Source organism: Hippocampus comes, unplaced genomic scaffold (genome assembly GCF_001891065.2).
Source record: "Hippocampus comes isolate QL1 unplaced genomic scaffold, H_comes_QL1_v1.1 scaffold22, whole genome shotgun sequence".
In the NCBI taxonomy this organism is placed as follows: Eukaryota; Metazoa; Chordata; class Actinopteri; order Syngnathiformes; family Syngnathidae; genus Hippocampus; species Hippocampus comes.
In genome coordinates this window covers 4,245,807-4,259,176 of record NW_017806175.1, presented here as the reverse complement: position 1 = coordinate 4,259,176, position 13,370 = coordinate 4,245,807, and the positions used below count along the sequence as shown (strand labels likewise).

The 13,370-nt window shown below is 42.0% G+C and overlaps 1 protein-coding gene across 1 annotated transcript; it reads left to right on the top strand.

Moving 5' to 3' along the window:
- Positions 1–3,208: 3,208 nt before the first annotated feature.
- On the top strand, positions 3,209–9,709 carry LOC109531900 (diencephalon/mesencephalon homeobox protein 1-B-like). The gene is made up of 5 exons (XM_019896435.1): positions 3,209–3,410; positions 5,643–5,799; positions 5,916–6,094; positions 6,474–6,909; positions 7,915–9,709. The coding sequence occupies exons 2-5, from the start codon at positions 5,646–5,648 to the stop codon at positions 8,331–8,333; spliced, it is 1,188 nt and encodes a 395-aa protein (XP_019751994.1). The 5' UTR covers positions 3,209–3,410; positions 5,643–5,645; the 3' UTR covers positions 8,334–9,709.
- Positions 9,710–13,370: the final 3,661 nt, after the last annotated feature.

Genomic DNA, 13,370 nt, shown 5'->3' with positions numbered 1-13,370 from the left:
ATTCAGCTGTTGTTTAAATTTCTGTAATGAGGGGTTTGGTTACAAGAAAATGCTTACAATATGTCTCTTATTTATTAAATACGAGATTTGGACATTTTGGTCAAGATTTTAGCAAGCATCATGGAAGTTGACATGTTTGATTTGCTTTCGTGGGCCATATAAAATGATGTGGCGGGCCAGATCTGGCCCCCGGGGCTTTGAGTTTGACACCCTAGATCAATTTGACCAACCTCTAGAAGTTTTTTTTTTTCAATACAAACCAATCCAAATTTGGGGGTTGCTCAATAGAATTTTTTTTTTTTTGGACCCGAGACGTGGATCAATCCATTTTTGATCCATAATTGGGCCTATTTGTGACCAAACTGTTTTGAGAGGACAGTTATCAGCAAGCGTCCAGCAGCATGTGAGGCCTGCGTGACGAATATCATTTGCCAAATCCTCCCGGACCAGAAGATCGCCCCAATACCAACACGTGGCGCCAGCGAGTTTGAGGTCTAATTGCAAGTCCGAGAACCACTAATGGCAGCTCCCTTTTGTTACTCCAGTCACAGGAGTCCCTTTGGAAGCGCTCCATTCCGAGCCATACATCAAAATGATTAATTTCACCCAAATGAGCGCGCGTGCGGGGCTAACCTTGACGGCGAGCACGCGCCCGGGCCCCCGCCAACTAATATATTCATGAAGTTCAAGAAAGCTTAATGATACAAGTTAATGGGCTCTGAAGGCTGAAGGCGTCAACTTTCTCCTCGACTTGACGCACGAGGCTGTTGCAGTGGCCACTGGAGGAGTGAAATGACAAACACGCCGGCGTTCTAAAACCTGATTAAAAACCGAACGAGGTTCATAAATCGCCTCGGCTCAGCCGCCTCGAGTCCTGATGCAGGGATAAAAGTTTGGAGAGCGGGAAGAGGATGATGGAGAGGAAAGGCGATGACTTAGATCTGGAGAGGAGCTTAAAAAGTGGGGGCTGAATGCGGGGCCCGGCGCACAGAACAATGAGCGCGCCCGGGAAATCCAGGGAAATCTCAGATGAATTCGAGGTTTAGGAAAGTTAGCAGCTTGAAGGTGAGCACAATGAACGGCCGCGTTTGCAAGAGGAGAGCGGAAAAACTTCCAGCGCAGCAGCAGCAGAGGCAAAAGCAGCCTAAGAGAGCAAATTTGTCAAATGAAAGCCGATGAGCTGCAACTTTGAATAAATCAATCAGAAGAGGAGAATTTATTGTTTGACTTGCTTTTCTTTGTCCAAAAAGTGTCTGCGTGTTGAGAAACAATTGTTTTTAGACACAAAGAATCATACATTGACAATTCCCAATATACAACATTTGCTGTTCCTACACATCATTTTAAGCATTTTTTAAATTATTTTGCTTTTATCTATCCATTAACATTCCTTTTGACATGGTTACATCATTTTTAAAAAATCATTTGTGTCGTTATATTGAAATACATTTTTCTTTAACCCTTTATCACGTTATCAGGTTACAGGTTGTCATTATTGGTGCATGAAAGGGTTAAAGACAAATCTTTCCATCCATCCATTTTTTTTTCTGCCCTTTTGAGTCAACGTTCGAGTTTATTTATTTAACATAGGTTGCAGGTAAAAATATGGTCGAGTCATTCCCTTCAAGAAAAATTATGTGTGGTTTAGTGAATGATAAAATAGGATGTGAATATAGTGTTCCATTTTTTTTCATTTTGGATATTAATATGGTTCGTTCTTTCTTATTTTAAAACCTCATTCAATTGATGAAATAATGTCATCTGCTCTATTTTTTTTCATTTTGGATATTAACATGGTTCATTATTTATTTGAAAATCTCATTCAACTGTTGAAATAATGTGAACTGCTCTGTACATACTTGATGATTTTTAATGGATTCCACTCTCATGGAACCATAATCCATGACTTTCAAGGTAGATTTGAGGTGATTCCTTTTTTTGTTTTAATTGCTTTCTAAATTGTTTGCTCAAACGGGGAATGAAGAGGTCTGATTTTGATTGGCTCACAAACTTAATCCGATTGTCCTTTGCTCTTTGGGCCAAAAGGCAACGCGGTGCTTTCTATAGCCTGGGGGGAACAAAATTCGAAATATTTCAAACAAATCAGACCTGTAATGTGTTTTTTTTTTTTGGTTTTATTTTAATTGATTAGATAAATAGGCCGACGTGCACGGATAACCATCTGTTGCATGGGTTGGGGTCATACAACCAAAACATCAATTGTTAATTTTCTTTTCCCACGCTGCATGACTGCAAACGTGTCCAAAAATCTCCAGTCAAGTTGAGCACCTCGCGGCACTCTCCCTCCTCACCCCCCCCCTTTTTTTTTGTCTGCACTCGACAAAATATGCAAGCTTTACTTACATTAAAAGGCTACTTCGTTGTCTTATTTTCGCTGCCCTTAATTCCAAAACCTAGACGCTTTTTTTTCCCATCACGGAGACGAAATCTTTTGAGGAAAAAAGCTTGAAGAGGAGCGGGGCATTAGTGTTTTAATCCTCTTAGCTGCAGTCATTGGAAGACGTTTTTTTTTTCTGCGAGTGGTGCGAGTGAGATGGCGTCTTGGCGACCAAATCTTGAACCCCCAAACACATCACTCGGGGGTCCGACCGGGAGATGTGCAGGGAGGAGCTCGGATGACTTTCCGATAAACGGCGGCTAAATAACACGGGAACAAATTAATTTAACTAAAAAAAAACAACAAAAAAACACTTAATGCAACCATTTAAAGCTCATTTGTCGCCACAATTACCGTTCAACACAATAGCTTTTTAAATTACAGTAGGTTATTGTTGCCGAAAGGCACTAATTTTCTTTTGTACACATGACATACAATCGTCGAATTTGTGCATTACTGTAAATTAAATAAAACTAATGGCCCAAATAAATACGTAATCGTTAATTGTCAGACGGTGGCATGAAAGTGCAGACGCTAACGTACGACGTCCACATATACTTATTTAAATGCAAATGTAAAAAATTGATATGAATGTAATTTTATATTAATAACGCCGATTAAAGTAACCATGTTTTAAACAAAACATAAAATGCTACGAAAATTAAGCATGCGGGTTGGCAGGAAAGTACCGGTGCTAAACTTTAGTGGTGGAATGGGGCGGGGTTGCTAATTGGAGGAAAGCGACATGATTGGACAGCACTGTGGTGATGTCACCGCGCCCATGCATTTTTTTTTAAAAGGGCCGAGAGATGGACGCCACAAGCATCCGCTCCACTTTTCAGGAATCAACCAGGATGTTTTCAGGATACGCGCAAAGTATAAACGGAAACATTTAAATTATATTTTTAAACCAAATAATGAAAATGTGAGGATTTGGGGTGTGGCGCTTTAGGAGGACAATAATCGAGAGCGGGTGGAGATATTTTACTTGAAGAGAGAAAAACGAGGAAAGGTAAGTTGATTGAAAATTATATATTTTTTAACGTGAACCCCAATTTTACTTTTGTGTTATTTATTTTCTGTTAAAATGGGGAAAATATTCTTTGTAAATGTAGTGCAATAATAATAATAATATAATCATAATGTTTCGACAAATAAATGAGGAAAAACTCGTTATCACTTTGCATTGTTTGTAAGTCTATCTTGTGACTCACGTGGTAAAAATAAAACAAAGATCCGTAACGGCACCTTTATTGGGATTACTTCCAATATATTACATTTTTTTCAGGAAACTGGTTTTGTATTTTTGTTTGCGGGTTCTCTGCACACATGTACGTGTCCTATTATTTACTGCATGTCAAAAATGAATGTTGCGAAAACGGTTCATAAATACTTTTTTTGCACAGTATTTTACATTTTATTTTTGGGGCAAATATTTTAATTGTATATAAGCTATCTGCTGATTTTTTACCTTCATTTCAAGCGAGTTTATTCTCACTATAAAATACTTTTTTTCCTTCCTTCCCATAATGTTTTCAATACAATTTCCACGCCCGGAGCCAAATGCTGCGTAACTCATAAATCCACGGCAATTAGCATAATGAGGGTTAAATCACAGCCCGCAGCCACGTGTCCGGAAAGACGACAATGTTGATATTTATTCTCTTCTTTAATGCATCTTAAAACGGTGCAGATTACAGGAATACTGCCTCGGGTGGATGTTGGCAAAAGAATACGAGATCATGTTATTTTACAAGGAAATTTGAACTCACACATACACATTTACCCAGTGACGCGAGCGCGCGCGCGCACACACATGCTGCTCGACCTTTCATGTGTCAGCCAGATGATAAATTAATAGTCCGGTACAGTTCAAACCTATTTGCACCCACATTAGACAGGAGTCCATGGGGACCCCACGTAAATGTGTCAGTCAGCCTGCAGGCGTTCGGAACATTACACGGAGCCATGCAGGACCCGGGGAGAAGAAAAAAAAAACGGGTTAAGCTGTCGCACAGCAAAGAAAACAATTTATGTGGACCGCTCATTTATAATAAATTGTACCCTTCGTCGGCTTTAAAAAAAAAAAAAAAAAAAGGTATTGAGATGAACGTAACAACGTATATTTCAAAGCAGAAATAATACCAAGCACAAAACAGAAAAGTTGTCATTGTCAGATGTTTTTTTTAACATGACTAGAAAAACATATTTTGATAACAGAGGACACAATGAAACTAGAAACTATATTTAAAAAAAAAACATCACGATAAGAAGTGCCAATTATTTCCTGCAAAGTAGGCCCATAATATAGGAAGACTATGCATAATAAATTGATGATGACAACGAATCATCATAAACACCGTTTATCCTAAAAAAAAAAACGTAATCACACCTCTTCTATTGTTAAACATTTTTCATTTAATTGAAACATGTTCTGTAAATTCCATGAGGTTGGAATTGTAATAAAATTATTGTTTTTTTTAAAATTTATTTTGACATTAAAAATCCTCATTTATAAGATATCGCCACAGGTAATTGTATAGTTATTTAAGTGCTATTTACACTGGCTAATATTAATTTCAACTGTGAATCTTTTGTGAACCATGACTTTTGAAATATACAACTAAATTGAACATTATATTCATCATCATGTAAAAATCTTCTTTTCGTCAATCATGACATTAAGTTCGAGAAAATTAGCTTTAAATGCAACCTTACTGTTCCGGATAAGTTACAATTCATTGATGCCAATTCTAAATCTCTCTCTCACACACACACACACACACACACACACACACACACACACACACACACACACACACGCACATGCACGCACGCCCGCACACACACATAGCTGGCGTCTTTTCACCTGTTGCCACCTCAATGACCCAACACCAAACTCAACCATAAAAATAATAATGCTTCCTTCAAGTTAATTTCTCCATTTGCAGTGGTGCTAATTCCTCATGGAGAATTTCTACTTGCACTCTGCAGAATACAGTACAGTATAGTTCAACACCACCTAGACAGAAATTACTACTTATATATGATGTATCTTTGTTCATCTATCTATGCCAGTGACTTTTAGTGACAGGCAAAAGCTCTCCTATTAAATGGCAGAAGGTACAAGAAAAGTCGTATCCACTTTGGACTTGTGCCTTGAATTTTTTTCGAATGCAAAATATCCACTTTGGCACAATAAAAGTAGGAAACAGGCTTGACACTAACCCGATGCTTTCCCCAGGTCATGCAGCACTACGGGGTAAACGGCTACTCCCTGCACGCCATGAACTCCCTCAGCGCCATGTATAACCTCCACCAGCAGGCGGCGCAGCAAGCCCAGCATGCCCCCGACTACCGGCCGTCAGTGCATGCCCTCACGCTGGCCGAAAGACTGGCTGGTAAGTATCAGTCGCTGGTGATGTTGAGTCAACGTCGACCCGCTCTGCGGCGGAGGGAGCCTGAATTAAACGTGCCGCGTGGTTTGTTTTTCCTCTCAACGGCTGTACATTTCAAGACATCATCCTGGAGGCCCGCTACGGCTCCCAGCACCGAAAGCAGCGACGCAGCAGGACGGCCTTTACGGCTCAACAGCTGGAAGCTCTGGAGAAGACCTTCCAGAAGACGCACTACCCGGATGTTGTCATGCGGGAGCGTCTGGCCATGTGCACCAACCTGCCCGAGGCCCGAGTGCAGGTAAGATGCTGAAGAGATAAGACCCGTCGTTAGGATAATAATTTTTTTCTGTGACATGAGAGCAATAATTTGAGATACAAGCACTGTATGGTGGCAGTGACACACTTCACAACTAGTAACAGCGGTGCAGACAGCGAATATTTCTTGACAAAAAGGGTTGGCACTGTTGAACAAAGTAGAAGCGTACTGTCAAACTAAACGTCAAACAAAGGGAATTGTGTGATCTGTGGGAATTGTTAAGGCAAAAAAACTTGGCATCAATCAAGTCTGTTTAGCTTAATGCTAACAAACAATGCAAAAAATCATCGACAGGCTAGCAGCTATCATCGGTGTCACAGTGTTATTTTTTGTGACCAAAAAATGCATATCTCACCTTCAGGTATGGTTCAAGAACCGGCGAGCCAAGTTTCGCAAAAAGCAGCGCAGCCTGCAGAAGGAGCAGCTCCAGAAGCAGAAGGAGGCGTCAGGAACTACCGAGGCCTCCACCGAGGACACCAAGGCCGAGTTGACGCCCGCCGCCGACACCCACGCTACCCCGCCGCCACCCTCTTCCGCCTCCTCCTGCCACTCCGAGTCAGACAGGCTGCCGGTGGCGGTGGTAAGGTCTCAAGAACCCGGCGAGACGAGCGTGGAGGTGAACGTCACCTCCCCCGAGCCATCGGACGGCGAGTCGGCGGCAGAGGACAACGCGGACGCGGAGGAGGACAGAGTGAGGGGGGAAGCGAGGGGAAGGAACAGGGAGGAGGCGCGAGGGCATGGGGAGACCCACCCCGGTGGCAGCTCGCCGTCCTACAAGCAACTCAGCCCGACATCAGGTATGAATAATGTCTTCATGGAGATGAAGAGATGAACATTCTGTATTTTGGGTCCTGTTGTGGGAATGACAAGCTATACATGATGCTGTGAAGCACAGGTCGGGGGGGGGGGCTTACTCAATAATTTTCGGACTTGGGACTTGCTCGGGTAAACCTCATGGGAAGGACTTGACATTCATGAGGCTCACCAAGTTGTCACTGTTGGTGTAATAGGACAGTTTCCCCAATGTATGTGGGATATTTTGCTGTGGTCTGATGAGACAAAGGTTGAAATTATTGGCCCTGATTCCAAAAGGTATGTTTGGTGAGAAGAACACTGCTCAACACCAAACAAACACCATACCGACAGTGCGGCTGTTTTTCTGCAGCTGGAGCGCCGCCTCGGTCAAGGTGTAGGGAGTTACAAACAGTTCCAAATAGCAACCAGGGTGAGCACAAAAACGTCAGACCTCAGCTTAATAGCAAAAAAAAAAACAAAAAAAACAAAAAAACAAAAGAAAGAAAGCCGATGTCCCCGTAAATCAAGTTTCTCTTTGCAGGATGAAATTTAGTAGGCACAACTGTCATGAGTAGACCCACCAAAAAAAAAAGTCTCAGAATCCATGACTAAAAAGACATAGGAAGATTTGATGAAATCTGATCGCTCCCCGTAAAACACCAAACTCCAATAATGTTAATTTTAGGGTCTGATTTTACCCGTGAATCCATTTTCACTCAGCAACAAGAAATATGTCTTTTATGGGAGCCACAAAAAAGTCTCAAGAGTCCTTGCCCAAAGTGACCCAGGAAGTTAGCCATATGGTTTAAAATAGACATTTGAGGGTTAATTTGCATTTAGCAATTGGCCCTTGAAAAACTATTCATTTCTCAGATCATCATCTCTTCAGATTTCTCCCATTGTTGCCAAATCGGGACCCCGATGCGTGATGCTAATTTATGCAAACTATACATTCCTGTCACAGACTGTTGATGTGAAGTAACTAAAACCCTCTTCCCGTCTCTCAGACTCCCCCCTGAGCTCACCCGCCCTGCCGTCCTCCAGCAGCATGCCGAGCGGTCCGGCCCAAAGCAACTCGTACGCCTCGTCACCTCTCAGCCTCTTCCGGCTGCAGGAGCAATTCCGCCAACACATGGCGGCCACCAACAACCTGGTACACTACCCGTCCTTCGACATGAGCGCGCCGTCCTCGCTGCCCTACTTGGGCATGAACGTCAACATGTCGTCCCCGCTGGGCTCGCTGCCCTGCCAGTCTTACTACCAGACGCTGTCTCAAGCACAACAAGTGTGGAACAGCCCGCTGCTGCCGGGGGCATCGGGCGGCCTTCCGGGAAGCCTCAATAGCAAGACCACCAGTATCGAGAATCTCCGGCTGAGGGCCAAGCAGCATGCGGCCTCGCTGGGATTGGACACGCTCCCCAACTGAAGGCGCTTCGATGCCAAGTGCGTTCGCCCTCTGTGTTTGCCCTTCGATCCGAGCGTGGGGGACTCCCCCCGCGGCCCACCACCACACGCAACCTCTCGCCTGCACACAAAAACTCTACACGGCTTTCAGATGCTACCTTGATTTGAACTTTCCATCTGGCTTCATTCTTTTAAAAGGCCTCCGTCATGAGCATGTGTGTGCCGGGAACAAAAAAAGAGAACTAAAAAAAAAAAAAAGAAAAAAAAAAAAAAAACGAAGATGAATCCACTGAACTGTAGTGCAGTGAACCCCTGCTATCTGTGTGGGATGGAGGCCGAACCCTGCCGCGAATAGCAAAAATCCACAATTGATGCCAAAAAAATGGTTGTAATTGTTTGTATATGCCACAAGAGGGCCGTTCAAACTCCAGTCACTTGAGTATACTTCCCTGGCTACACGATGATCCAGAATAGGTGAATTTTTCCAGCAAATAAATAGGCAATAGTTTCCGGAAAAGAATTTAAAAAAAAAAAAAAAAAAAAAAAAAGGTGAATAGTGAATAAGTGGGGGTTCACTGTACTCTCTGCTTGTGGATATTGTTGTGTTTCCGATTCTACTTTTGCTACAGAATGAAATACTCTCTTATAAGCCAGAAGTATGCATGCAAACATCGCACTGAAGCAAGGCTTACAGGTGGACCGTTGCAGTTTGAAAAAAACAGATACAAATTGGTCACAATAATCCAAAGTAATTCCGAAAAGTGTTTGTTGACATTATTTTTTGGGCTTGAACTTCAGATAAAAATGATTGACATCATTCATAACAGTAAGGAAAAAAACTTCTTTTTTTTTTTGCCCAAGGGCTCCATCAATTGATGTAAAGTGTAGATTGATAATTTTTTTTTTTTAAAAATCATATATACAGTAATCCGCACCTCTCACAAACAGTGAAAAAAAATCACAACTAATTGATGACCCTCCCTAATATAATTCATATAGTAATCATTTAAACAAACTATGTTTATATCTTTTCAACTTATCTTATGAGATTACCCTTTAAAATATGGCTTCCAGATGACTTGGTTTATTAAAAAAAAAAAAAAGTACCTGAAGTGGCCAACTGCATGCGACAAAGACTCTCTGTAACAACCCAGGCTAAACTTAGCTCCCTGACATACAAAGCTTGTCTCTTAGTCAAGATGTACCACTTCGACATACCCTTCTTGAAGTCAAGCAATGAAAGTATGTGCTAAAAGACTAAAAATAGAAAGTCATCTGTGTCGTGATCCAAAATCTTGAAATAAGCACCGTCTTATTTGAGCAAACTGCAAACATGAGCATCAATGTAAGCGCAATGTGCCAAGTGTCCTGGCTGGTCCACCAAAATTTTACACCACAAATTAAAAAAAAAAAAAAAGAAAAAAAAAGACGTAAGCGGTCAAAATTCTACAACTTGTCGCTTTAAAAACAAACAATGACGGGAGTAAACATGAGCTGGCCAAGTCTATGTATATTATCTCTGTACATTTAAGATGTGTATCTTTCAATTGTTGAAGAAAAAAAAGGAGTAATTTATCTGTGAAATGTGAGGAAATAAATCAAGCCTGAGAGATGAAAATATGTTTGCCTTCTCTTGTTTCCCAGTCTAATATAAACGGGAGCAATAACCTCCAACAATAGGGTCACAAAAACATTGGAAAAAAAAAACAAGAATCAAGTCATATCATTTTTGGGTGATTAAAGATTTTTTTTGGAGGGGGTGGGTCATTTTATGAGAATTTGGTTGTTTTGAGAAGAAAGTTTTTCTTTTTAAAGACAATATTTCAGATTAATTTAATATCTTCATTGACAAAAAAAATAAGGACATTTTAGGTGACCCCCCCCCCAAAAAGTTTGGAATGGTGGTGTTTCCAATTGTGTGTATCTGGGTGATGATTTGAATAATTTTTTTTAGATAAACTAAAAATCAATTTTTTTTTCTAATAATCGAGCAGTTTTTGGAATTAAAAACAACTGAGTATTTGCTCTGCCACACACGGGCACCGCCTTCGACCTGCTCTACCACACAAACGGTGCAGTTTGCTTTCATCCCGCAAACCCGTAAATAATTCCCGACACACAGACGTCCCGCACATCCTCGACGCTGAGGTTCACGACGTGGCGCGTGGGGGAGAACCTGTCGCTGGTTCTGCCGTCGCACTCGAGCTAATCCTGAACGAAGCGGGAGTGTCACACCCATCCATCCGACACCCCCCCCACCCCTTTTTGCCCCTCCCTCAATCCACATCCATCTTGTCAGCTGAGGTTTGGCTGCACCGAAACCGAACGCTTTTGCCATAAGAAGATTACCTTGGGTCGGGATATCGATGGATTAAGTAAGAATAGAAAGAGATAAAATGGGAGTGAAAAGGGTTCATGCAGTCAGCAGAGTTCACACAGCTGCTTTTTTTTTTTCCGAACCACACCACTAGAAACCAGCAAGGCCTTTTCTTATGGTAACTGAAATTTATTTATATTTTTTCACTTTTGTTCCATGAAATGAGATCAATTTCATCCTAAAAGTTTGTTCTCTGTATTGTAGGTGTTTCTCCTGACTGAACTGTCTCCAGAAGGTGTATATTGTTATTTTCATTTTTTTTTGTTGTCCAATCAGATTTCAGCCTCTGTGTTGCTATGTGAATGTAATCTGCCCAGGTCCTTCACAATCAGGAGTGCGGGCAAACGCAACAAACTATAAGAGTAATGAGACATCTGCTTTAACCAATCAGATTTCACAGAACTAGAGAGTTAGCCGGCCCTTGATGACATCAGCATTTTCCCGCCCTCTGATTGGTTGGTCAAAGCGAGCCAAGATCGACTAGCAAAACAGGTTGGCAGCGTTCTAAAGTCATGAATACATTCAATGAACAGCATCCCTGGTGAGTTTCGTGAATTTTACAAGTTTTTCTTTCATGTTTTTGTCAGTTTTGTTGTATGAAAAGGTGGATTAAGTGTGGTAAATCTTGACTGAAGACTCGTCGTTGCTATAAACTATATTAGATCACTTTCTTAGATTAGAAAGGAAATGGTTGGTGTTTTCGTAATTACACAAGGCCACACACCTTTTTTTTTTTTTTTAGCAGATGCACTTTTTAAATACGAGGTCCATTTACCTTCAACGCTTGAGTTTCATTTGCGCCACGGTTGGAGTGTGTGTGTGTGTGTGTGTGTGTGTGTGTGTGTGTGTGTGTGCGCGCGCGCTAAGCCGCTGAAGGTTTCCAGGAGCTCTTTGATGTGTATCTCTGCAATGCGCTATTAGAGGGATTTTCCTAGTTGACAGCTCAGAGAATGTGTGGAGGAATTGCGATGCCAGCGGGCCTAAAAGAATGCTGGAAACAGGATTAGGATCATATTCTGGCAGCGCCTGTCACTTCATCAATGGCTAAGGTTTCCTCAGTGACAGCCCTCCTTCTCTGCGAGCCTAAAACCTTTAGCGGGACCATAAAAGGGGTGAGAGAGGGCGAAAAAAAAAAAAAGGAGAAACAACACAATGATTGAATGGTGCACTGTGATTTTCTGGGCTGGTTTAGATGCGAGGGGGTTTGTGCTGGGAGGTCAGAGAGGGGCGGCATTGATTTGGAGGGAGGGGTAGGTTGTGGGGATGAGAACGGGGTAAAAGGAGGGATGGTGGGGGGGTGAGATTTACATCCACAAAGACACGGTAGATGTTTTTTCCACATACCGCTTTTACGCAAGGGGAGCAGAAGTGAGGTGCCCCCCAGCAGGGGCACGAGCGAGGGTCTCCTGACAGACCAGGATGCAGTTTGGAGACCTGCCTGCTTTCGCTGTGTGGGAGTGAGTTGTCCTACCGAGGCGGCTCTCAAATTGAGGGTCAAAGACCCTCAGGGGGATCGTGAGCCATAACTTGGGGGTCGATTCAATCTTTCAATGCCAGCCATCTTAGAAAAAGGGAATATATGGCGTGCCCGTCAAGTTGGAGGAGTCTGACTGATCTTTCAAGGCTCATAAAATATTGTGTTTTAGGACTACATCAACAGAGAAACTACTGTATTTTCTGTACTATAAGGCGCTTCGGATTATAATGTGCACCTTCAATGAATGGCCTATTTTAAAACGGTTTTCATATGTAGGATGCTCCGCATTATCAGAAGCAAAGAATAGAAGCTATAATATTGGCTGCAGTCCTTCAATGCATCCACTAGATGGAGCTACACTAAAGGGAATACAATACAATACAATACAATACAATGCAGCTTTATTTATATAGAGCAGGGGTGTCAAACCCATTTTCGCCGGGGGCCACATTTTAATTACCATTTCCCTTGGAGGGCCATTATGACTGAAATCATCTAAAGAAGTCAAGGATAACAGTTCATTCAGTTGTTTAAGTTACTGTAATGAGGTGTTTGGCAACAAGAAAATGCTTACAATATGTCTCTTATTTATTACATTTGAGAATTTGAAATTTTGGTCAATATTTTAGCAGGAATCACGGAAGTTGCCATGTTTGATTTGCTTTTGCGGGCCACATAAAATAATGTGGCGGGCCAGATGTGGCCCCCGGGCCTTGACTTTGACACCTGTGATATAGAGACTTCACAACCGCTGCAGCTGTAACAAAGCCATGAGAAATGGTCAAAAAAACGGAGAGATGAAACATCTAAACATAGAAATACAAATGGCATTCGTGTCGTGAATCAGACATTTTAAGGGTCATTTTCTCCATTTCCAGAGGTCGATTTTGTCATGGGGAAATTTCTTCTGTATTTATGGACAATTTTAGTTTTTAATCATTGCAAGTGGGTATAATTGCTGACTCGTCATAAAACAAGAAACGCTAAGAAATCAACATCACGGGGTCACCTCAGGTCAACGGCTAACTACCATGTCATGTCTGGGGTTCCATAAAAAAGGGAATCAAAAATGCTCAATGCTAAAATGGTTATAGTATAGGGTGCTTCTTAGGTGGGTGGGGGAGGGGGGGCGATGCTGTGCTAATCAGGTGGTCCCGTGCAGGCGACCGAGTGTCACAAACAGGCGCTGCTGCCGCCAAAACAAA

What these genes read in the sequence shown, in the direction of transcription:
- LOC109531900 (XM_019896435.1), top strand. Translation starts at nt 5,646, where the DNA reads ATGCAGCACTACGGGGTAAACGGCTACTCCCTGCACGCCATGAACTCC. An exon ending in TGCCCGAGGCCCGAGTGCAG is followed by an intron (nt 6,095 to 6,473) that starts GTAAGATGCTGA and finishes TCTCACCTTCAG; the next exon opens with GTATGGTTCAAGAACCGGCG. An exon ending in GCAACTCAGCCCGACATCAG is followed by an intron (nt 6,910 to 7,914) that starts GTATGAATAATG and finishes CCCGTCTCTCAG; the next exon opens with ACTCCCCCCTGAGCTCACCC.